The sequence below is a fragment of the Chelonia mydas genome, chromosome 3 (genome assembly GCF_015237465.2).
Source record: "Chelonia mydas isolate rCheMyd1 chromosome 3, rCheMyd1.pri.v2, whole genome shotgun sequence".
In the NCBI taxonomy this organism is placed as follows: Eukaryota; Metazoa; Chordata; order Testudines; family Cheloniidae; genus Chelonia; species Chelonia mydas.
The window spans coordinates 172,679,857-172,706,572 of NC_057851.1; the positions used below are offsets into that span (position 1 = coordinate 172,679,857).

The 26,716-nt window shown below is 43.0% G+C and overlaps 1 protein-coding gene across 4 annotated transcripts in view; it reads left to right on the forward strand.

Moving 5' to 3' along the window:
• PSME4 (proteasome activator subunit 4) overlaps nucleotides 1-26,716 on the forward strand; it is a 209,455-nt gene that overhangs the window by 9,205 nt on the left and 173,534 nt on the right. For all 4 annotated transcript variants that reach the window (XM_037895876.2, XM_037895877.2, XM_037895875.2 and 1 more), the window contains exons 2-3: nucleotides 18,186-18,326; nucleotides 18,924-19,040. In XM_037895876.2, the coding sequence (XP_037751804.1) occupies nucleotides 18,186-18,326; nucleotides 18,924-19,040 (258 nt within the window). The remainder of the gene's footprint in view (nucleotides 1-18,185; nucleotides 18,327-18,923; nucleotides 19,041-26,716) is intronic.

Here is a 26,716-nt window from a genome sequence, read left to right on the forward strand (position 1 = left end):
CTCTCTGGTCACGCAATTACAGACATGAAGGTCGCTATCTTACAACAAAAAAACTTCAAATCCAGACTCCAGCGAGAAACTGCTGAATTGGAATTCATTTGCAAATTGGATACTATTAATTTAGGCTTAAATAGAGACTGGGAGTGGCTATTTCCCCTTGTTTTTTCCTACCTCCCCCCCCCGACGTTCCAGTTAAACTTGGATTTATGCTGGAAATGGCCCACCTTGATTATCATACACATTGTAAGGAGAGCGATCACTTTAGATAAGCTATTACCAGCAGGAGAGTGGGGTGGGAGGAGGTATTGTTTCATGGTCTCTGTGTATATAATGTCTTCTGCAGTTTCCACAGTATGCATCCGATGAAGTGAGCTGTAGCTCACGAAAGCTTATGCTCAAATAAATTGGTTAGTCTCTAAGGTGCCACAAGTACTCCTTTTCTTTTTGCGAATACAGACTAACACGGCTGTTACTCTGAAACCTTACTAACAGGAGTTGGCTTGCTTGAATACAAGCAACTGCAAATCCTCTTGGCCTTTCTCTGCAACACCTCTTTCATTCAGTTTGCTTTGGAGTAGATGGAATGGGATAGCTGTAAAGGACACTTCTAACCAAGAATTAGAAGTTTTCAAAGAAGACTCTAGAGCAGTGGTTCCCAAACTTGTTCCGCCGCTTGTGCAGGGAAAGCCCCTGGCGGGCCGGGCCGGTTTGTTTACCTGCCGCGTCCACAGGTTCGGCCGATCGCGGCTCCCAGTGGCCGCGGTTCGCTGCTCCAGGCCAATGGGAGCTGCTGGAAGCGGTGCAGGCCGAGGGATATACTGGCTGCCGCTTCCAGCAGTTCCCATTGGCCTGGAGCAGCGAACCACGGCCACTGGGAGCCGCGATCGGCCGAACCTGTGGACGCGGCAGGTAAACAAACCGGCCCGGCCCGCCAGGGGCTTTCCCTGCACAAGCGGCAGAACAAGTTTGGGAACCACTGCTCTAGATATATGTAAAATCCTTCTCTGATGGGCCTTGTACTCTCCAGCCCCATTTGACCTGTTTTGTAGACCTCAAACTCCCTGGTGTACAACTGAATACCCCAAAACTTTTTCCTGGTCTGCAGTCATACCCCCTTATCCGGTGACCCTATCTGACTTCAGGAACCGAGTACTGTCAACTGGGGCAGTATTTGAATGGAACCCATGTCCCAGCCTGGTGTGTAGGGGCACTGTGCTGCTGGAGGTGCCATCTTTCACATAAGGTGTTAAACAGAAGTCCAGACTACTTGTGAGCATCAGCAATCTTAAAGCACTTTTGAAATGAGGTGGTAATTCTAGTGTTCTAGCCAAGTTCCAGTTCAGGTAATTACATTCTGCCTCCCCACGTTCCCACTGCAATTTTAAGTCAGGGTGGAACTGGAGCTGGTGAAGGAAACAAATATCTTCACTAGTCCATGTACTGTACCTGTGTCTACAAACACAGGTGGGTGAATGAAAAGGAGCAGTGTTCCGGTGTCTGGCCTAACAATTATCTGGGAGGGTCCAGAATGGCTGCTGCAGATTCTGTAGTCATCCTTTGTGACAAGTTTGGGAACCACTGCTCTAGAGCTTCTCCCCATTTTTCTTCCTCCTGCTGCCAGACAGCAAGGGTGAAGTCTTGTCATTGGCTTAAATCAGGCCAGGATTTCCATGTGTGTTTCCCTAACCACAGAGAGGGAAGGAGGTGAATGAAATGCAGGCCAACCCACTATCCCACCACAGGAATCAAAGGGATGTTGATTGGTTGGTGATGGTTTCTGGCCACTGGCATGATCATAAATTGTGGAAAACTTGAATTTTCCGTGGATATAAACAAAAACACAAATTGCTGAACAAAGTACAGTCTTCCTCAAAAGATGCGGAATATAATTTGGTTGGGCCTCAAGAAAACCAAATTTTATCCTTTAATTGCTTTTCCTTTAGTGGTGTTTATTTAAGTACATAAAGCTCAAATGGAAATATTTTGGCTTTTATTGATTCACCCATTCCCTCCCCCGTGTCTCTCAGTGTTAGCCTACTGCAATGCTATATATTCTTCTCAGTATATAGAAGGAAGCACTTCTATTTGCCAAAATTGTGCATCGTAAGCGCTCTTCAGGGTGGTGTCCTGCAGAACGTTTGTTTTGTAATTGCTCAAAAGAAGCCAAAAAGAGGTAAATCTAAGCGTGCACACACAGTCAGACTGGAATAAATGAGGTTTGGTATGCTGTTTGTAGTAGATAATATGGAATGTAATACTTGTTTTCCCATTAACTTTTTATTAAATTTTATAAAAATATACATACAGAAAAAATAAACATAAACTATACATAAACTTCTCATATATTCACCATTTGCTACCTAACCAGACCTATACTTGAAACATTTAATTTTATATATATATATATATATATATATATATAGTTATAGTTATAGTTAAAATATAAATCAATTATTTGGATTACACAATTTACAAACCAAGTTAGTTTATAAAAATCCAACTAGTTAAAGAAAAATTAAGATAAAGAATAGAAGCAAAATTCAGAGGAGGGGAATAGAAATTGGGAGGGAAGGAAGTGGGGAGAGAGGAGGCGGAAGTGAGGGATACATTTAATAGGATCATTCAGATACATCCAGGAAAGCATCCCATATCTCTGAGAATTTTTCTTAGGTATTTCTGTTATGGTTGTCATGGTTGCCAAACTTACGATGTCTGTGCTCAAGTCTTCAGTTGTTGGTCGCTTTTTGGACTTCTGTTTTTTTAGATCAGTTCTATTCGTTACCTCTGAAGCACCTGGCATTGGCCACTGTCGGAAGACAGGATACTGGGCTAAATGGACCTTTGGTCTGACCCAGTATGGCCGTTCTTATGTAGTACGAGTCTTTTAGCAATTATTAGTGCTCTGCTTAGCTGAAGTCTTTCAGATTTATTCAGTTAACATCTATTAGCTTTAAGATCACATGTTTAGCTTGTAACACAATTATATTTGATAGGAAAAAATTCACTCTCCAGTTAAGGTCTGCCCAAAATATATGGGTAAAGGAGCATTCCCAGAGTGTATGGGTTAAGTTATCACCTGCTGAATCACAGCGCCAACATTTGTCTGTTTTATCAGCACCTGTTTTGAACAGTTGGAGAGTGGTCCAGTGCATCATCCATATGATTTTCTGCTGGATTAATCTTAAAACAGGTGCCCAAGGAACAGTTTGGAGTATTGGCTAAAATTTGTTTCTGTTGGTTAGCAGAGAAGAATTTGCCTAGTTCCTCTTCCCATTTCTCTTTTAGGCAATCCATGTTTAATTCAAATTTTCTGGCCAAGTGTGCATATAATGTTGCCAAAATTTATGGCAACATTATATGCACACTTGGCCAGAAAATTTGAATTAAACATGGATTGCCTAAAAGAGAAATGGGAAGAGGAACTAGGCAATCTGGGTAATATTGTAAGAAATTAAAGCATTTTGGGTGGGTCAGGGGTAGCACAGGCTTTGGAGCCAAGCAGATGGGAGATGGTATGTTTATGTTGGATATATTGCTAGTCCTTCGTAGTCTCTAGATTGAACCTTTCTTTTAATATTGTAAAAGGGAGGAAGGAATCATTTTCAATAAATTGAGTGATGGTCAGAATCCCTTTCCTAATCCAGTCTGGCCAAATGATGGGGCTGCCTGCTTTACAGAGTTTCGAGTGATTCCAGATAGAGGCCATGGTATGTAGAAGGGGGTGACTATTAAATTTAATAGGCATATGCCTTGTATTTCTGGTGGCCACAGTAGTTGGTAATTGTTCTTTAGGGAATCTGGTAATAATCCGACTGCAGCGCTTTGTTAAAGAGTAAAGGAGCAACCATTTCTGCTTCCATGTGGAGCCAGTTTGGGTCTCTACAGCTTGAGGGAATGAGCCACTGTGCTGGTTGGCTAAGAATTGTTGCCTGATGATAAAATTTAAAGCTGGGAAACCTGAAACCACTTGTTTTGGCAGAAAACTGTAATCTTTGTAATGGGATTCTGAGTTTGTTACCAGCACCCCACAAGAAGGACCTGAACATGTTGTCGATTTTAATAAAATAAAAGGGAGGAGTATGGAGTGGGAGGGAGGTCACAATGAAAAGGAACCTGGGAAAGGCATTCATTTTAATGATCATTTTTCCCCAAAGGGAGAGTGGTAGTGCCTACCATCTATTTAAATCATTTGATAACTGCATGATTAATAGGGTTAGGTTAACCTTGACTGTGTTTTTAATTTTGTTAGGGAATAGGATGTCAAGCTATCTGAGGTTTTCTGCTGCCATCTAAATGTCCCTATAGAAGAGCCACTTCCAGCTAAATCCAATGGATCTTCATTGTTTCTGATGTATCCCAATTTGTCTTGTAGCCAGAGAATTTGCAGAGTTATTTATTGTTTGTAGGATATTGATTGACCTGAATTTTTTTTTAATATATTAGGAGAGAAGGATTTTTGTCTCCTGAGACCCTGATTTGTTCCGTTATATACCTTAGTGTTCCCTAATTAGTCTTGTAAATGGTTCTAATGCTAAGTTGAAAATGATAGGGGAGAGAGGGCATCCCTGTCTGTTTCCTTGAAACAGATCAAAGAGTGGGGGTCTTGTGCTATTTGTTAGGATGCAAAAGTTGGGATTGGAATATGACAGCTTTATGCATGAAATAAAGGATTTCTCTAACCCAAATTTATCCAGGCTAAGAAACAGATATTTCCAGTTCACTGTCAAAGTCTTTCTCTGCATTGAGTGAAATGCTTGCATGTGAATTTCTAGAATGTTGGTGGAATGCCATAACATTGATCAACTGACGTGTGTTATCAAATAGATTGGTTAGTCTCTAAGGTGCCACTAGTACTCCTTTTCTTTTTGCGAATACAAACTAACACGGCTGCTACTCTGAAACCTGTTATCAGAACTGTGCCTTTTGTTAGTAAATCCCACTTGGTTGGGATGAACCTTATCACTCCTTACTTTTTCAGGTATCTTAGCCAATAGTTTTGAAAGTATGTTTATATCAGTATTGATTAAGGCAGCAGTTCTCGAACTGTGGGTCTTGACCCTATTTTAATGGGGTCACCAGGGCTGGCATTAGACTTGCTGGGACCTGGGACTGAAGCCAAAGCCCAGTCCCCACCAACTGGGGCCGGGTGGCTTCAGTCCTGGGTGATGGGGCTCAGGTTATAGGCCCCCCACCTGGGGTTGAAGCCTTGGGGCTTTGGCTCCCCCTGGGGTGGTGGGGCTCGGACTTTGGCCCCCCTGCCTGAGGCGGTGGGGTTGGGTGGGTTCAAGATTTGATCCTCTCTCCTGGGGTTGTGTAAATAATTTTTGTTGTCAGAAGGGGGTCACGGTGCAATGAAGTTTGACAACCCCTGGATTAAAGAGATGGATTTATAGCTAGTACACTTTTGCACATTGTTACTTGGTTTAAGTAGTACAGTAATTAGGGCTTCCCTCATAGTAGGAAGTAATGTACCTTTCTTTAGGGCATCTTCATAAATTATAACAGGTTAGGAGCCAGTTCTTTGGGACTTTGATAGAATTTTGTTGGTAGGCCATCAGGACTGGAGGTCTTGCCTGGACTCATTTCCTTGATGGCCTTGGTTATATCCTCTGATTGCAAGGGAGAGGCTAGCCTTGCCTGCTTCTCTTCTGAGATTTGTGGGAGGTAAAGGGTATGTCTACGCTGCCCACGCTACAGTGCGGCCACAGCAGCACTGTGACGTGGGCAGTGTAGTCACGCTTTATTGCCGGGGGAGGGCTCTCCCGGCGATAAAAAATAACACCCTGAATGAGGGGTGGTAGCTTTATCGCTGGGAGCACGGCTCCCGGCAATAAAGCACTGTCAATACTGGCACTTTTCAGTGCTAAAACTTTTGTCGCTCAGGAGGGTGTTTTTTCACACCCCTGACCGACTAAAGTTTTTAGCACTGAAAGTGGCAGTGTAGACACTGAAATGAGACTAGTCTATTTTAAGAGGAAAGAATATTTGCTTAATGTCAGAAGTCATGTTATAGGTCACGTGAATTTCTGCTGCCAAAGGTAGACTTAATTCCTTGGACAAGGAGAGAAATAGAGCAATAGTGCAGGTAAAGATATCAGTTTAGAAAGTTGAAACTGCAGTAGTTTGTTACTCGAGAAAATATGTGTAATGTAGAGGCTACAGCCACATTTAAAGGGATGCTGTCAACTAAGAAATCTACTTTTGAGTGAAACCTAAAATTACTGTAACTGTAAGATTAGAGAAAAATTTTTTTTTTCAGATTGTTTACTTTGACTATACATACGTACTTTCAAATTCAGTCTCACTCTTTCACTAAATAGGCATTTTTCTCTGTATGTGTGGATCTTCTCAACAGGAGAGAATTTTTTTTAAAAAAGGAAAATATGTGTAATACCACAAATTGGCAGGTGTACCTTAAAATTACTTTTAAATCACTCTTTAAAACTGATTTAAACTTCAAGTTGTTCCTCCAAAAATGGTTTATTTTTATGAAGTAGATTGGCCTTAAGACATTACCTATGGTAGATATTTGTTGAGGCAGCTCTTTACTTATAAAGCTTGCTATAGAAGCTTTTGTTACTATAGAAGGAGATTACCAAGGCTTAACTTCTGTTGAACAATATTTATTCTTTTTGCCCACCCAAGTTTTTGGGTGAGGTGGCCCACAAAACTGGGCCCTCCTTTTGTCCTCAATCTTGTTTTGTAGCATCGTTCCATTTAAGGAGGGATTGAAGGGAGGCCTGGTTTATCTACACACACACACAGTTTAACTAAAGCTGTGTTTTTAAATCTCTTTAGTTAAACTGGTGCAAACCCCTGTGTGGATCTGTAATTTGGTTTAAACCAGATTTGTATCAGGTTTTCTTGTCAGTAAAATTAAGCCTGGTCTACAGTAAAAAATTAGATCGACCCAACTACCTGATGTAGTTAAGTCAACTTAAGTCCCTGTGTGTAGGTTGATGGAAGAGTTCTTTTGTTGACCCAGCTACTGCCTCTCAGGAAGGTGGATTACCTATGCCAATGGGAGAACCCTTCCTATTTGTGTAGTTAGTTTTTACACTGGAGCACTACAGCGGCACAGCTGCAGCTGTGCTGCTGTAATGTTTCAAGTGTAGACAAGCCCTTACTAGGATTAAATCAGAAGTGTAGCCACACAGAGGTTTGTATGGTTTAAATTGCTTTTTTAAACCTATTTTAGATTAACTGATGGAACCTCTGTGTGTAGGCAAGATGAGTCTATGTTGCTGGAAATGCAGATACCTACCATGATGCCTCCGCAGTACCTATGTTTGTGTTTCACTGGTGGTGGGAGGGGAAAAGGATAAAAGTCCTGTCTAGCTACCAGATTATTGTGGGGAAGACGGAGGGAGACTTCTGTGTTACCAAGTAACCTTTCTTTAAAAAATTTCAAAGGTCACTTCTAGGTTAGCCAAAGGCAGCTTTATAAAAGCTTGTGTTAAGCAAGGAGATCAAGCTAAATTTTGTGCAATGACAGATGTATGGTGATGCTGCAATAGGCACAGCATAGTTCAGTCTGTTCCCCGACTAATCAGCATTCAGAAAAGTACATACAGCTTCTGATGCAATCTTAGCTAAAGTGGTAACACTTCCTCTACTGCAAAGTGCTAGCGAATCAAAACTTAAATCCTTATGAAAACATGATCTGGTCCTGTACAGTTATCTCGTGCAGGGCTAACAGCTTAAACTTGTGACCAGTGGAGCAAATGACCCCCCTTCCTGCAAGCAAAAAATGCTCAAGATGCTAGACCAGAATAAAAGCCAGCAATATATCACTGAGAATAACAGATCAAAATCAGCGACAAACTAGACTGCTACAGATCCCTGCATAGAACTATCCTTAGCAGACTATTTCACTACAGTGATATGTGAAAAACCTGTGGCAGAGTCTTGCCAAATAGAATCTCAATAATTGTAATCTAGAGAGGGAAATTGGAAGGTGCAAGACACAGACCAAGTCTAGAGAGGAGTAATTTATTCAACCGTTGTGACAGAAGGATTGAGCCAGAGGGCATTTTATACTCCAGTGTCCAAAATATGAGGGAGTGGACGAAAGAATTCTTAGTAACTTGCGGAAATCTCTAAGACTTCTTATCAAAAAGTGATGAGGGAAAAAGTGATGAGCCAGGAGAGAGACAGCAGAGACAATATTGCACTATGTAGCAGCCTACCATTGGATCAGGAAAGGACACTAATGACATATGGACTCAGGGGATCCAAATCTCAAGCACAGTGTGAAGGCATAAACTGGGTGGATATTAACAAATTCTGATTAGCAGAGCTGAGGGATCTGTCTCTGTAATAGAATGTGGCAACACTTGTATAGCTTGCCATGCCAAAAACCTGAGTGATTTGAAACTGAGTAATACAATGTTTGAATTGAAGGCATGTGGAGGGATTCCTCTGTGTCTGGAGTTTATTCCCCTCTCTCCTTCCTTTCCCTACCTTGCCATATGCATGCATACTGGCTCCTCAAATACTCAATTTGCAGACTTCAAATGTAGCTGATAGTGTTCCATGGAACTTTCCTTTGCAAGTCCCTTTGGGAAAGCTAGCATCAAATTGGATGTTGGCCTGCAAGAGAGGGTGCATACTATACTCTCAGTCCACCTCCTGAATCATGAATATGGTGAACAGAAGTGTCTTGTCCTCTTGTATATGGCTGAGAAGGAGAGGTCTCTGTAAAATGTATTCATTAGGATTTTGTTTACTTGAGGAGTGATCTTCAAGAAGGTGTTGAGCTGTATTACTCCTTTGGCCCTCCCCACTACTATGTGACTCTTTCATTTGCCAAATTACCACTGGATGTAGCAGAGATCATAGGACTGGAAGGGACCTCAAGAGGTTATCTAGTCCAGTCCCCTGCATTCATGGCAGGATTAAGTATTATATAGACCATCCCTGACAGGTGTTTGTCTAACCTGCTCTTAAAAATCTCCAGTGATGGAGATTCCACAACCTCCCTAGGCAATTTATGCTAGTGCTTAGCCACCCTGACAGTTAGGAAGTTTTTCCTAATGTCCAACCTAAACCTCCCTTGCTGCAATTTAAGCCCATTGCTTCTTGTCCTATCCTCAGAGGTTAAGAACAACAATTATTCTCCCTCCTCCTTGTAACCTTTCATGTACTTGAAAACTGCTATCATGCCCTGTCTCAGGCTTCTCTTTTCCAGACTAAACAACCCCAATTTTTTCAATCTTCCCTCATAGGTCATGTCTTCTAGATCTTCATTCATTTTTGTTGCTCTCCTCTGGACTCTGTCCAATTTGTCCACAATCTTTCCTGAAATGTGGCAACCAGAACTGGATACAATACTCCAGTTGAGGCCTAATCAGGGTAGAGTACAGCAGAAGAATTACTTCTTGTGTCTTGCTTGTAACACTCTTGCTAATACACCCCAGAATGATGTTTGCTTTTTTTTGCAACAGTGTTACACTGTTGACTCATATTTAGCTTATGGTCCACTGTGACCCCCGGGTCCCTTTCCGCAGTACTCCTTCGTAGGCAGTCATTTCCCATTTTGCATGTGTGCAACTGATTGTTCCTTCCTAAGTGGACTACTTTGCATTTGTCCATATTGAATTTCATCCTATTTACTTCAGACCATTTCTCCAGTTTGTCCAGATCATTTTGAATTCTAATCCTATCCTCCAAAGCACTTGCAACCCCGCCCAGCTTGGTATTGTCCACAAACTTTGTGTGTGCTCTCTATGCCATCATTTAAATCGTTGATGAAGATATTGAAGAGAACTGGACCCAGAACTGATCCCTGTGGGACCCACTTGTTATGCCCTTCCAGCGTAACTGTGAACCACTGATAAATACTCTCTGGGAATGGCTTTCCAACCAGTTTTTCACCCACCTTATCAATCTAGGTTGCATTCCCCTAGTTTGTTTATGAGAAGGTCACATGAGATAGTATCAAAAGCTTTACTAAAGTTAAGATATACCACGTCTACCGCTTCCCCCCATCCACCAGGCTTGTTACCCTTTCAAAGAAAGCTATCAAGTTGGTTTGACAAGATTTGTTCTTGACAAATCCATGCTGACTGTTACTTATCACCGTATTATATTCTAGATGTTTGCAAATTGATTGCTTCATTATTTGCTCCATTATCTTTCCAGGTACAAAAGTTAAGCTGACTGGTCTGTAATTCCCCAGGTTGTCTTTATTTCCCTTTTTATAGATTGGCACTATATTTGCCCTTTCCCAGTCTTCTGGAATCTGTCCCGTCTTCTATGACTTTTCAGAGATAAACGCTAATGGCTCAGATATCTCCTCAATCAGCTCCTTGAGTATTCTAGGATGCATTTCATCAGACCCTGGTGGCTGGAAGACATCTAACTTGTCTAATTAATTTTCAGCTTGTTCTTTTCCTATTTTTGCCTCTGATCCTACCTCATTTTCACTGACATTCACTCTGTTAGATGTCCAATCACCACCAACCTACTTAGTCAAAACCGAAACTGAGTCGTTAAGCACCTCTGCCATTTCCACATTTTCTGTTGTTATTTCCCCCCCTTAATGAGTAATGGGCCTACCCTGTCCTTGGTCTTCCTCTTGCTTCTAATGTATTTGTAGAATGTTTTCTTGTTACCCTTTATATCTCTAGCTAGTTTCATCTCGTTTTGTGCCTTGGCCTTTCTTGTTTTGTCCCTACATACTTGTGTTATTTGTTTATATTCATCCTTTGTAATTTGACTTAGTTTCCACTTTTTGTAGGACTCTTTTTTGATTTTTAGATCATTGAAGAGCTCCTGGTTAAGCCAGCATAGTTTCTTGTCATACTTCCTATCTTTCCCATGCAGTGGGATAGCTTGCTCTTGTGCCCTTAATAATGTCTCTTTGAAAAACTGCCAATTGTCTTCAATTGTTTTTCCCCTTAGACTTGCTTCCCATGGGATCTTACCTACCAACTCCCTGAGTTTGCTGAAGTCTACCTTCTTGAAATCCATTGTCTTTATTTTGCTCTTCTCCCTCCTACCATTCCTAAGGCTATGTCTACACTACCGTGTAAATTGACCTAAGCTATGCAACTGCCGCTATGTGAATAACATAGCTGGAGTCGACGTATCTTAGGTTGACTTACCGCGGGGTCCACACTACGCTGGATCGACATGAGACACTCTCCCACCAGCTTACCTTACTCTTCTCGTTTGGGGTAGAGTACTGGGGTCGACTGGAAAGCGATCTGTGGTCAATTTGGCAGCTCCTCACTAGACCTGCTAAATTGACCCCGGAGCGTCGATCCGGGGGGTAGTGTAGACATAGCCTTAGAAACATGAACTCTACCATTTCATGATCACTTTCACCCAAACTGTCTTCCACTTTCAGATTCTCAACCAGTTCCTCCCTATTTGTCAAAATGAAATCTAGAACAGCCTCTCCCCTAGTAGCTTTCTCCATCTTCTGAAATAAAAAATTGTCTCCAATACATTCCAAGCACTGGTTGGATAATCTGTGCCTTGCAGTGTTATTTTCCCAACAGAAGTCTGGGTAGTTGAAGTCCCCCATCACCACCAAGTCCTGTGCTTTGCACAATTTTGTTATTTGCTTAAAAAAAGCCTCATCCACCTCTTCTTCCTGGTTAGGTGGTCTGTAGTAGACCCCTACCCTGACATCACCCTTGTTTTTTACACGTTTTATCCTTACCGAGAGACTTTCAACAAGTCTGTTTTCTATTTCCATCTCAACCTCAGTCCAAGTGTATATATTTTTAATATACAAGGCAACATCTCCACCCTTTTTTCCCTGCCTGTCCTTCCTGAGCAAGCTGTATCCTTCTATACCAATATTCCAGTCATGTCTATTATTCTGTGATGCCAGCTGTCATAGTTCTTTTTATTTATTAGCATTCTGAGTTCTTCCTGCTTATTCCCCATACTTCTTGCATTAGTATACAGACATTTAAGATACTGATTTGATTCCCGCTCTCCCCACTTCTGTTTTGTCTCTCCTTTATCCCTGCTATAACAGCCCATGCTCCCCACCAATTCCGACCCTTCTCCCAGGTCTCCATGTTTTTGACTTACTGTGGGCTTTGGTCACCTGCCCCCTTCTAACCTAGTTTAAAGCCTTCTTCACTAGGTTAGCCAGTCTGTATCCAAATACGCTCTTCCCCTTCCTCGATAGGTGGACCCCATTTCTACTTAGTATTCCTTCTTCCTGTAACAGCATCCTGTGGTCAAGGAAGCCGAAGCTCTCCTGGTGACACCATCTTCTCAGCCAAGCATTCACCTCCAGGATGCATCCAGACATATGATGCAATCCCGATTTAAGTAGGGAATATTAAATGAAAAGTTGTGGGGGTGAAGTCCTGCCCTTATTGAAATCAATGGGATTTTTGCTATTAACTTCATTGGGTCTGGGATTTCACCCTTAACTGTAAATTTCATGTTCTTGTTAGAGTGATACCCATAGGATTACTTAAACGTTAAATCTAGAAACGTTAAATCTAGAAACGTTCCTTTTAGGAGTGTCAGAGGTGACTTGATAAGATTCTGTTACATATATAGTTTACAATTTTAAAAATGTATTTTTTCCCCCAGTGACATTAGCAGTACCTTCAAAGATTTTAGTTAGGTATGTGGGATTCGTTGTTGGTTTTTTGTTTTTTGCAATGAGATAACTAACATGCATTAGCTGTCTTACAGTAAAAACATAGGGGAGACAGGAGGTGATGCAGTGCTAAATGTTATAGTGCTGGAGCCCAGCAGAAATGATCACTGGGGGGCAGAGATTCATTGTATGGGGACACTTGCCAGTTCTTCCCTCCCTCCCCGCCTCCAGTTATACACGGCAGCAGGGTCACCCTCACCTTCAGCAGAGAGCAATTGGCAGTAATGGCTCGCCTGGCTGTCCACCCATCTCTAGTGCCATGGGACAATGGCAGCATCATGCAATGGCTAGCACGGACAAGGCCTGAGGGAGATCTGCAATGAAAGGCAGCAAGTCTGTTCAGCGTGTGAACGCCAGCCCAAGTGCGTGCTGTGGCGTAGGCCTGGCTTGGGTGCTGGTTCCCATCACCCTGCTGGAGCCAACTCCTTTAACTTTGGGCACAGCATTCAAACAACAGTATGGCACCACAAAGCCACTCTGAGAATGCAGCTCGCTAACATCTCCCCATGTACTCTGTCCTGCTTCCGCCATTCCTACCTCCCTGGCTGTGTAAGCATCCTAGGCTCGCCTTACTCCCTGCCTGCCCCTCCGCTGTGTAACCTCACCATGTACCTCACTCTCAGCCCTAGTACCATGGTATGGCTGCCCGGTCAGGGGCCCTGGCACCATCTGGAAAACTCCCCAGTAGCCCAGCCAGTCCCACATGCCCACACTGGGTTCAAGTGTGTGTGGGGCTCCTGCTTAGCTGTTCTGCAAGTAGCTGCATCTGGCTAGGTGGCCCTTTCTGGGGCTTATTTGTGGGGTGTTGGTGGTGGATGAGCACAGAATCATGTGGCAGCCAGGTCCTCCCCGCAGGGAACCCACTCAAAGGAGTAGGCCAGGCCCCAGGCAATGTACCGCCTGCCAGAGACACTGCACCTACCAGCCTTGTGAACCCTCTCACTTCCCTCCCTTACAGCAAGGGCCAACAGTGACCCTGCAGAGACTGGGAGATGGCTTCTGACGTAAGTGTGTGGGATTGCAGAGGGAGGGGAGTTGGGACATGGTGTGGGAGGAGGGATGGGTCTGTGTGATGGTTTAAGAGGACAGGAATGGGCCAGCAAGAGATGGATGGGGCAATGGGCCCACATGGTAGGTTTGCAAGGAGAGGTTAGGGGGATGGGCTGGGGTACTTATCTGTCAGGGGTATTGGAGCTACCCAGCAGGGTGTCCAGGTTGGTGACAGGGCTTTGGACCACTCAAGCCTGGTAGTGCTGTGGGTAGTGGCCACTGAAGTGGCAGCTGATGAAGTCCCTGTGAGAGCCTCCTGGCAGTGGTTCAGTCTGCAGCACCTGCTCCACTACCAGCCATGGGGGCACAGCACAGCTGGGTCAGGGGTATCTCTGCAGGAACTGTCCCCCCTACTCAGGGCCCAGCCTGTTCCCAACGGGGTGTGCCTGGAAGAGCAAGCTCCTCGCTCTGGGAGCCTGCCCAGCTACAGGAGGCAGGGACTGGCCTGAGTATGAGGTGGCCTCAACCCTGCAATACCCCCATCCCTCCCTGAGTCCAGTGGCTTCTGCTTCCCCGAGCCCAGGGAAGCCCCTCCTTGTCTCCCAGGGTCTCCTGTTCTCCCTGAACCCAGCAGTCCCTCCAGAATCCAGGGAAGCAAGTTGCTGGCAGGCTGCTGTTGCCTTGCTTGTTCCCGCTGAACCCCTGCATCCCATGGCTAGTGCTTCAGCAGAGCCCACTGCCCAGCTCAGGCAGCTCTGGTGAGCAGACAGGATGTTCAGGGAGCTGTGTGCCCCCTACTAGTGGCCCTGGCAGAGACAAAGGCCCCAGGAAGTGAGCAAAGCTGGCTGTGCTTGCCCTGGAGCCAGCTCAGAGGCTGTATCAATGGGGGCACGAGCGATACTCCTCTGTAATTCGAAAAACTTTAGTATCTTCCCAGGTTTTTATTTCTGAAGTGTTGAAGTGTCGCTTCATCCTGTATTTCAGCTGCTGGACTGATGCTTCCGACCAGTCTGGAAGCATAACATCCTTGGAGAAAAGGCACTGTAGTTTTACCCTGAGGTACCTAGGCGAGGTGAACCACAGGTGGAATATAGTGTTGACATTGCCTGGGTATCTCATGGCAAAAACTACAGTGTCTTGTCTCCACTAGGGGGTTTATGTCAGGATAGCTGTGCACATTAGTTATCCTGTGGTAAAAACACATTTTTTGTAGTGAAGGCAAAGCCTCTGTATCTCAAGATACTTGGCAAAAATCCTTACCAAGAATAGTAATTTTTAAAGCCTTTTTGAGCCATTGTTTAAATGTTTTTTTAAAATACGCACTAACAAGTCAAAACATGCTTTACAATCATATTTTGCCATGTCCTTCTCTCCCCTGTTCCTTTGTAGAAGGCCCATGCAAATGAAAGGACAAACTGGCTGGCTACATGGGGATAATAGATATGCCAAAGTGCTGCTTTCACAGATCTAGCTGAGGACCCCCTCTTGGCCATTCACGAGACTGCTATGAGGGATCCAGCTGTTAAATCGCAGGGTGTTTTATGCCCCAGAGTCTGAGCAGAGTGCATTGCTATTCTCTTAGGATTTGTGGCCATGAGTTGTGGTGCAGATCCTCCATCTGGCACCCCCTGCTGAGAGCTGCGACCATATGGCCCCCTGTGTAGGCCCTAGAAGCAGTGCTAACCCTTCATCTTTCCCCAGTATTTTAAGCATGTCCTCTTCCAGAACTCCAGCTGTGTGGTGGTCTGGGCCCACAGTTTACCTTTTCAAGGGACACATCATATAGATTTAACTTTGGTGTTACAATCCTCTTGCTCGTTCTTCAGTAGCATGAGACATACACAGCTCTGTACAAAAATAATAAACTCCTTCACATGTTTCCCTGCCTTGGTTTCATCACCACGCTGGGGCATTCTTGGGCTGGGGTCAGAGTTATCTGTAGGACCCTACCAAATTCACGGCTGTGAAAAACACGTCATGGACCGTGAAATCTGTATACAATAGGGAAAAAGCACATAAAAGACCAGATTTCATGGGGGGGAGACCAGCGTTTCTCAGATTGGGGGTCCTGACCCAAAAGGGAGTTACAGGGGGGTTGCAATGTTATTTTAGGGCGGGTCGCAGTATTGCCACCCTTATTTCTGCGCTGCCTTCAGAGGTGGGCAGTGGGAGAGAGGTGGTTGTTGGCCGGGCGCCCGGCTCTGAAGGCAGCGTCCCACCAGCAGCAGTGCAGAAGTAAGGGTGGCAAAATCATACCATGCCACTCTTACTTCTGCATTGCTGCCTTCAGAGCTGGGTGGCCAGAGATTGGTGGCTGCTGACCAAGGGCCCAGCTCTGAAGGTAGTAGTGCAGAAGTTAGTGTGACAATACCATACCATACCATGCCATCCTTACTTCTACACTGCGGCTGGCAGTAGCTCTGCTTTCAGAGCTGGGCTCCCAACCAGCAGCTGCCACTCTTTGGCCACCCAGTTCTGACAGCAGCGCCGCAACCAGCAGCAGAGCAGAAGTAAGGGTAGCAGCACTGCAACCCCTCCTACAATAACCTTGTGACACCGCTCCCCCCAACTCCTTTTTAGGTCGGGACTCCTACAATTACAACTTCGTGACATTTCAGATTTAAATAGCTGAAATCATGAAATTTATGAGTTTTAAAATCCTGTGACAGTGAAATTTACCAAAATGGACTGTGAATTTGGTAGGGCCCTAATTATCTGGGACATCCAGGGACCTTCTGCTGCAGTGCATGGCGTCAGTTCTGAAATATAGAGCCTTCTTCCCCAGCTCAATTTCTGTGACTTTTGTTGGTCCATTTTCCTTCCTCTCTCCTGCACCCCACACATCTTGTGTCTCTCTCCATCTTCCCCTTACTTCCCAGACTTTTTAAAATTCCTGGTTTGTCACCTCTCCCTTTTTGTCCTACTCTTGGTAACTTTCCACTATCTTCATTTCCCCCCTTCCTACACCCAAGTAGGAGGAAGTATCTTCACTCAGCTCCAGCAAACCTTCTTAACATATCTATTGTCTGGTCAAAGCACAGTTGGTAAAGTTATATCCTGTCCATTGTCTTGTGGGTACTTGCCAGGTCCTGTTAGCCTATGGTGGATATGCATAGCTAGAGGTGAATTCCATGCAACAGCATTTTTCATAGCAACAACTTCATAAAATCCTATTTAAAATCAACCAGAATTCATAAGTTGTACGGAGCGTCCCCAAATCATCACAGGTGCAAATGTATAAAATAAATAAACTGAAAAATGTGGTTTCTAGATTGGATCTTCCCCCCAGTTTGAGTGCTGCATCTCTCTCAGGCCTGTCATTAGGGGGAGGCATTGGGAGGTGGTTGCCTGACGGTCAGTCCTGTCTGCTAACTCAGCAAGTAACAGCACTGCCAGAGCTCAGCTACATATCCATGTAGCCTCCAACACTATCTCTACTACCATCCCACAGTCCTTCAGCTTCCTCACCCCCTTCTTACTCCCTGACCTCGTGTTCTGCTGCCAGAACAGCCTTCAATCCATTCTTGCTTCTAGCAGCTGCTTACCAGCTACCTGAGAGTACTTCCGTGCTTTTCTTCCCATTTCTCTCTTAATAGTCCCAGAACTTCCTTACCTCCCTCCCCCACTTGCTGACCTCTAGGACTCCTCTCCCACATTCTGCTTTCTTAGTGAGTGGGTAGAGAAAGCAAGTAAGCATGAATGTGTCAGAGAAAGTGCACCCGTTCATACCCCACCACCATCTGTCACACTTTCACTTCTTCTCTTAACTATCTCTCGCATGCAGAATAACGCATGTTCTCTTTGGCCATCATAATTGCCCATGCTGATACATGCTTGCAGCCCATCATACCAATGTTGGTGGGGGGATAAGGGAGATAGACACTGGAGGAGTGGGAGGAAGAACCAATGTAAATTGCCTTATATTAATTAAATACAAGAAATTGCACTTGTCATCAACTTCTCTGAGTGAGAGGTTGGGGCATTTTACTCTTCTGTGGCAGGATGACATTTTACCTAGATTGCTCTCTTCAGTGAGCCAGTATCCATGACCTTCTGGAATGTATCCATTCCAGATGGCCATGAATATTCTCTAACTGGCTCTTACTTTTAGAGATTATTTCTTTACAGGAATATATATAAAATAGGAATGGTGAAACTTGTTGGAATGATGTGGTATTCTTAGAGGTGGTCTATGCATATTTCCTCTTGTGGGATACAACTCTTGCTGCTCCTGAGCTTCAGGAATTTTCTGAAAAAGCAGTGCCCATTGGGGCTGCATGAATGCCCTTGTCTGGCACCGAACGCTTGGAACAGGAATTATAAAGGGTCATGTGGTCCTCAGCTGCCTCAGTTCCTTCCTTTCCACAGCTAGTTGCCTTCATCAGGATCTTCTTTCTTTGCCTAGCATATTGACCAGACTTTGTGCTTACTGCTAAAACTTTTGGGTAGTTTTTACTTTGGTCCTCCATGGTTGAACAGTAAGGTTCCTAGATGGGGTCAGTTCTTTGGCAGGATGAATATGCTCAGCGCACAACACTGACTCATGTTTTCCTTATAGGTATATCCGACTATATGGGAGAAAATTTAGCAAAGAAGATCATGTGCTTTTTATCAAGTTGTTGTATGAGTTGGTAACAATACCAAAGCTGGAGATCAGCATGATGCAGGGATTTGCACGTCTGTTGATAAACCTGTTAAAGTAAGTACATTTTGCTAGCATTCTTCTACTTAAATATTTACATCCATAAATTGGACATTTGATCCTTGGCCTATAGTATAGTTAACTGCATTGTTTGTCCCTGTACAGATTACATCACTTCCTCTTACCCTGCACAGATCTTTGATAATGGAGGGAAATTTGAGAAAAATGGTCCCTTTTGAGGCTTGATTTCAATATTGATCAAAGAGCTAAATATCCTATGTTAGTTTTGCTTTTCTTGATATAGAAATCCTATAAGAAGATGGAGATCTCCAAAAATAATATGGTCTGAGAACTAAAGTTTAAGAGGAACAATTAAGAGAGGTGTATGTCACATGTCATTGAAAGTATTTATTAATGAGTAATATAACTGCACTTGGCAATTTTTTTGTAGAGACATTATGGATGTCTTGAATCCCAGAAAGAATGCTTGTAAGTGAATAGTGTTTGGCATGCCATTAGTAGCAATAATGTGGAAAAAAGACAAATGTACGTTCAAATAACTTTCTGCTGTTCAGTTTTTAGGTATTCTAATGTATGCTGTGTGCTGGTAAGGACAATGTTTAATCCCGAAGTGCACTTCATTTCTTAAATTAGGAAAAAAGAACTTCTTTCAAGAGATGATTTGGAGTTACCATGGAGACCACTTTATGAAATGTTGGAGAGGATATTGTATTCCAAAACAGAACACCTTGGATTAAATTGGTTTCCTAAGTAAGTTTTATTTTATTGTAGTTTATTGAAGTAATTGCTTTGGTTTAAGGGGTCTTTAGAACACTGATAATGTGGTTGAAGATTATTTTTTAATATTTAGATCTTGATATATAGCAAATGAACAAATATATATCTAGACTTTTTTTATACATTCATGGAAATAAAGGGTAAAAAAAAGATCTATCATCTTGCACATCCCTCTGACAGTGAATAATTATTTGTTATGATATTTCTTTATTTTTCATGTACTCTATAAAGTTCAGGTTTAAGTATGTCAAGTCATGGATCTTCAACCACTTCCATTGGGAAAATAGACCACAGTCTAATTAATAAACTTCAGTGATAATTTTTTTTAAATTCCTTTGTTTAATTCCATCTCACAACAAGTTAGGGGAAAAAAAGTGTCTCTCTTACACAGACACAAAATACGAAATTTACATGTAAAATGCCTGGGTCACACACAGAGAAACCAAATGTTTTCCGTTGGGGAAGATTATATATTCATTTATACATCAAAAATGCTAATATAATAATGTGGGCAAATGCAATTGTTCTACAAAGTTAATTTGTTTTCTAAAACTTTTATTTTTAAGGGGAAAGAAACTTTGAAAATGTCTAAATCGCACATTGCTTTTTCATAAAGCAAATATGCACTGTGTGAAGTGTGGTTATAGAGGACATCAATATGTAATGTTTTCTTGGTATCCACACTCAAAAATTGCAAACCATTCTCAATTCATGTATACACAAATCCTGAAATTTGGACGTCACCCATACAGAGGTCTGTGTATTTACAGTAAACATAAAGCACAATTGGTATTATCAATCCATTGCCTATACAGATCATTTTTACCTCTCTGTCCTATCATAAACTTGTTGCCTATTTTGCAGCCATGCAGTGTGCACAGACTTCACAACTCCATCTATGGCTACCTGTTGAACTTTCCGTTCTTCTTTGTCAGATAAAGGTTCAAAGGTCCCTATGTTACATTTTCTTGATTTTTCTCTATCCAATTTCCATTATTTCCTATTCATACAAGCAGAATAGAGTTAGTTGAAATTTTTCAGGAAGGTGCTGCTAATGTTGTGGAAACCCCATTTTTCGATGGGAAACACTAACCTCAACTTTTGAAAAGTTAGTGAGTGGCACAGTTACATTTCATTTTTTCTATTAAAAATTTCTCCAACTTTGGAAAAGTTAGAGTTCAAAAAGGAAATGGAGAGGAAAAAATGAAGGAAAAGCCAAAGATTATAATCATTTTATTGCACTCAGTGGCCAAAAAAAAGGGGGGGGGGGAATAAAAGAAATGAGGGAGGGAGGAAGGAAGAAAAACAAATTCAGAACTTTTTGACAAAAAACTACAGCTTGAACTGAAATTTTTCTACTTTTGAGTTAAAAATTCTCATTTGAAATTTTTCACAGGAAAAAAGTTTTTTGATCAGTGATAGTTGTAAATGAGACACACTTTTCCATAAATTTCGAAAAGGACCCTGCCTATGATCTGTGTGTCATGAAGAGAAAACAATCAAATTATTGGTGTAATTATATTAGGGGAGACTTCCCTCTGAGATCTTCTGATAATTATATATAGTCTGAAAAAAATATTCTATTAAAGGGAAATGGCCAAATTTAAAAATTTGCTCTTCTTTCTGATAATAGTTTATGTACTGTTTTTTCAAATAACACCTAAAGGATTACTATATCTAAAAGGTCAATAAGAGGAAAACATGTAATTAGTTATGGATTTGCCAACCCCTAGTGAAACTGACTATATGCAATTTGCCCCGTTGAGTCAATTAGTCTGTTTTTCCTTTGCTGTGTGGAAAAACCCACACAATAAATGGGGAGAGAAAATTTGGAGGGGTGGGGGGCTGTAAAAGCACAAAAATTGGAAGGAGGATTCCAAATGGAGGTGATATATCAACCTTTGCTTTTAATTGACTAGATTTGAAGTTTATGGCATCCCGTTTACTATGCAGTGCGATGTGTTCTCATACGGTGTTTTTGCAACATTGTTGAAATTTTCAAATTTGAGTGAATTCCTTCTGCTGTATATGAAGGGATAATTATTTAAATATTGCCAGGATCATTTAAATATTTTCTACCTTTAGAGTTACTCTTATACTATATTTGTTGATAGAACTGTTGTTTTCCATGTCATGTTTTACATCTTTCTTTTTTACATTCAGTTCATATCGACCAGGCTTGTCTTCACCTAAAACATTTGTGCTTAATGTTTTACATAGGTGGTAAGGATAATGTTTTTTTGTTCAGCTCTGGCCGATGTGTTATCTTCTGCATGTTCTGTTAGACTGTAACACATGTCACACAGATGTAACTTTCTGCATAAATAATTGTATTGGAAATCCAATGTTAACATTACACCACTATTTATGAGAATGTCGCACTGTATTTAAACCTTTCTAATTGTGGAAAAATATACTGTGTGTGATGTGGCTGAGAAAAATGGCTATCTGCTAATTATTTTAACCAACAAACATCAAAGGGTACAACACGAGGTGATTTTAATGTTTGAATAATTATTACTTGGAATATGGACAAAATGTATATTTACATAGCTTTAGAAATGCATGTCTCTTAAATGAATTTAACTTTACTACAAAACATTGAAGTTTGTGGAAAGTGGTTGAGAGAAAGGACAGTGGTACCAGAAACCACATTAAGGAGAAAAATAAAGTAGAAAAGGCAGTATGAAACAAATGCGCCGAGCAGCCTGACAGTTTTGGCTTCTCCGGATTTTTGTCAGTGAAAATTATTTTTTAGAACAGGTTATGAAAATGTAGCAGAAATTTATACTTACATAAGTATAAAATACAAATAACCTTCAGAAAGAAATTTTAGTACTGCATTATTTACTCTGAGGAATCATAGAAATATAGGACTGGAAGGGACTTTGATAGGTCATCTAGTTGAGTCTCCTGCACTAAGGCAAAACTAAGTATTATCTAGACCAGGGGTTCTCAACCTTTTTCTTTCTGAGGCCCCGCCAACATGCAATAAAAACTCCACAGCCCACCTGTGCCATAACAACTGTTGTTCTGCATATAAAAGGCAGGGCTGCCATTGGGGTAGGAAGCAGGGCAATTGCTTGGGCCTTGGGTGGTGGGGCTCAGCGTCCTGGGCTGCAGTCCCTTGTGGTGGAGCTTTGGCTTTCTGCCCTGGGCCCTAGAGAGTCTAATGCCCACCATGCTTGGTGGCCCCCTAAGGGGCCCTGAATCCCTGGTTGAGAACCATTGATCTAGACCATCCCTGACAGATGTTTGGAGGTTTTTAAGAGCAGGTTAGACCAGTGGTTTTCAAACTGCAGGTCTCGACCCAGTACTGGGTCGTGGAATGTAAGGCACTTGGTTGCGGTGGCTCTGGTCAGCACCACCGACTGGGCCATTAAAAGTCCCGTGGGCGGTGCTGCCTGGCTAAGGCAGGCTAGTCCCTACCTGTTCTGACACCGCACTGTGCCCCGGAAGCTAACTGGGAGCTGCCCGAGGTAAGCCTGTGCCCCAACCCCACACCCCAATCCCCTGCCCCAGTCCTGAGCGCCCCCCCCCCCAACCCGGAGCCCCTTCCTGCGTACCCCACCCCACAGCCCTCACCCCCGCACCCTAACCCTCTGCTCCAGCTCTGAGCCCCTCCCATACCCCGAGCCCCTCATGCCCCTGCTCCATTGGGTCGTGGGCATCAACAATTTTCTTCAGCTGGTTGCCAGAAAAAAAGTTTGAAAACCACTGGGTTAGACCAGGGGTGGCCAAATTTCCTGACTGTCTGAGCCACATATGACAATCTTCAGAATTTTGAGAGCCAGGCCACGCCTGCTGGGGCGTGGGGCTTTGAGTCCCGCAGGAGGCGCCAGCCTCGCTCTGGGTGAAGCCCTGAACCCCGGCAGGCGTGCCCCGCAAGTCTGAAGCCCCAAGACCCACCTCCCCACTGGGCAGAAGCTGAAGGGGACATGTGGGGGGAGCACGTGTGGGGTCACATGTCCTCCCAGATTTTTGCTAGAGTTTGCTAGCCCTACTCGTTCACGTGGTGCTGCCAGCCTCCTGCCTTCACGGCAGCTGCTGGAGCCGTCCAGCTAGGAGCTGCAGCCATGGGGAGAGACAGTGGCAAATAGCTGAGAGCTGCAGGGAGAGCAGAGCTGCTGCTTTTGCTGCTGCCTCTCCCCATGGAGCTAGAGCAGCGGCCCCTCCCTGCAGCTCCCAGCTCTTTGCTGCTACCTTTGCATGGGGGGCTAACACATGGGAGCTGCAGGGAGGGGCCACTGAAGGTAAGAGGGTGTGTGTGCGTGGGAGGGCGTGACTCAAGCTGTTGGGAAGGGGGCACATGTCCTCCACTCTCAGCAGGCAGCAGTCATCTCTGGCAGAAGCCCCTAGCCCCATTACCCTGCTGCAGGGTAGAGGCCCCACTCTCCCCCTGGGGCAGGTGAAGAATGGGGAGGGCCTGGGGGGCTCCGTGAGCTGCACTTTAACTGTTAAAGAGCCCCATGCGGCCTGCGAATTGCAGTTTGGCCACCCTTGGGTTAGACGATGGAGATTTCACAACCTCCCTAGGTAATTTGTTCTAGTACTTAACTACCCTTACAGTTAGGAAGTTTTTGCTAATATCTTACCTAAATCCACTTTGCTGCAATTTAAGCCCATTACTTCTTGTCGGGTCCTCAGTGGATAAGGAGAAGAATTTATCACCCTCCATTTTATAACCTTTTACATACTTAAATACTTATGTTCCCCCTCAATCTTCTTTTCTCCAGACTAAACAAACCCCAGGTTTTTCAATCTTTCCTTGTAGGTCATGTTTTCTAGACATTAAGTCATTTTTGTTGCTCTCCTCTGGACTTTCTCCAGTTGTCCACATCTTTCCTGAAGTGTGGTGCTGAGAACTGGACGCAGTACTCCCCTTGAAACCTTATCAGTGCTCAGTAGAGTGGAATAATTACTACTTGAGTCTTGCTTACAACACCCGGCTAATACATCCAAGAATGGACATTGCCTTTTTTTTTTTTTTTTTTTTTTTGGGCAATAATATTATATTGTTAACTCATTTACTTTGTGATCCGCTATAGCCCCCAGATCCTTTTCTGCAGTACTCCTTCCTAGGTAGTCACTTCCCATTTTATGTTTGTGTAATTGATTGTTCCTTTCTAAGTGTAGTACTTTGCATTTATCCTTATTGAATTTCATCCTGTTTATTTCAGACCATTTCTCCAGTTTGTCAAGATCATTTTGAATTCTAACCCCTAAAGCACTTGCAGTCCCTCCCATCTTGGTATTGTCTGCAAATTTTATAAGTATACTCTCTATCCCATTATCCAAATCATTTATGAAGATATTGAATAGAACTGGACCCAGAACAGATCCCTGTAGGACCCCATTCAACATGCGCTTCCAGCCTGACTCTGAACTATTGATAACTACTCTTTGAGTACTGTTGTCAAACCATTTGTGCACCCACCTTATAGTAGGTTCATCTAGGCTATATTTCCCTACTTCACAGTGTATTTCACTGTTTTTTGATAATTAGTGAAATATAGACAATAGTATCAGGCTTTAAACTAATTCCTTTATTTTTAAACAAATGTACACTCAGTCTTGAAAGAGTACACAAAAGTTAGATATTACAGGTTAGAGAGATCATATATCCTTTTCCACATAAAGAAAATAAACCCTACAGTACTTAAAACATGTACAGGGATAGAGCTTTACCTGGCTTTTCTTTTTAAAGGTAGATACATTACAAGACTGCTAATAATAAGCAAGTCTCCACTTTTTGTAATGAAGAAGGAGAGAAGGACTGGTTAAAAAAAATCAAAGAAAGTTTAGTAGGATTTAAAAAATGATCATGGATTTATATGGGTAATATCCACAGTTAACTTTATATGGGATATTTATAAAAGATATAAACCTTCATGCTTTAGGACATCAGCCAACTATTAAGAAATACTAAGAAGAAACTTCCCCATGAAAAGAAAAGGAGAACTTGTGGCACCTTAGAGACTAACCAATTTATTTGAGCATAAGCTTTGGTGAGCTATAGCTCACTTCACAAAAGCTTATGCTCAAATAAATTGGTTAGTCTCTAAGGTGCCACAAGTACTCCTTTTCTTTTTGCGAATACAGACTAACACGGCTGCTACTCTGTTCCCCATGAAGTTATTCCTTAAGTCTTCGTTACAGAGACTTTGCCCTGGTGTCCATTATACAGTTATGTTGAAGTACGGTGGCTTATGTTGACCTAACTATGTCAGTTTACACCCTACAGCCTTGCTCTTGCTGATGTAAATGGCCTACTACACCGACGTAATTCCACCTCCATGAAAGGCTTAGGGCTTATGTTGATATAGTTAGGGCAATGCAGTGTCCGTGTAGACACTGTGTTATTACATTAGCTGTTGGCTGCTTTTTAATCAATTTTATGGCTCCATGCTGCAGTTGTGAAATTGACAAGAAAGTCCTCCCCGCTCCCAACCAGACTGCTGCCTTCTGCCCAGGCTTCCCGCTCCGAGCCGGGCTGCCTAGGCAAGCTGCTACCCAGTCTCCCTGCTTGAAGCCAGGCTGCTCCTGGCATCCTGGCTCCCTGCCAGGAGCCCGGCTGCATCGAGGCTTCCACCTCCCTTCTCCCTGTTGGGAGCCTGGGTGGCTGCCCTGCCCTTGGCAGGGAGGCGAGATTCTGGGTGGCTGTAGGGGAGGGAGCAGGGAACCTAGAGTGAGGATGCACACCACTGATCGAAGGAGGGTAGTGTGGACATGAACCACCACAGTAATTACTAGATTTGGTTGACTTAAGTTTTCAATGTAGACATGCCCTTTAGCACCTTTCTCTGCAGTATTTGATACTGGCCTGGGGTGTTGGCAGGTTACTGGACTAGCTAGGCCATAGGTTTGATCCATAGTGGCAGTTTTTTAATGTATTTGATGCTTTCTGACCTGGATCATATTTAGTGTTACAGCTGCATACAAAAATCTGCTAGCCTGGTAAATATGGATATTGTAAACAGTTCTCCATCACAGTCTGCAAGGAATCTAAATAAACATTGAGAAACAAACACAAGCCACTGGTCAGAGGCTCGAGGCAGAGTTTGTTCAAGGCAATAATGAGGACAGTAACCAGCTACTACACAGACTGAGTTATTCTCTCCTGTTATATTATTCTTTGCCTTTCTCTCACAGATGGGATAGTCAAAGTGGAATCCCCAAAGAATGTACTGTCTTGAAGTTGACATGCAGTTTAATTGGATACTGGGTTGCGGCCTCCACTCTTTTTTACCTGCAAAACCATATCTGATGTCCCCTAGTTCATTCTTTTTAGCCTGAGTTGTAAAGCTATGATTGTAAGATTAAAATCTTCACCCATCCTTGCTTAAGATCTGCTGTAAAACTTGTGGGCCAGCAAGACAGGTCTGTGATTTCTGGCATCAGTAGATGAGTCTCATCTCCTCTTCTCTCAGTTCTCCTTTTCCAGCCTCCAAATTCTCCATTGCAATTCCTTTGCTTGAGTGGAATGTAGTGGTATTTTTCCACACTATGAATAATCTTTAATGTCAATCTTCAACAGCTTAGTATAAAATTATCCAGGAGTGCTGCTGGGGCTTCCTTGTTGCATAGGGGAACTCCTGTCATCTAATATAATGAACCTGACTGTTTTCCAACTATTTGATTCTTCAGGT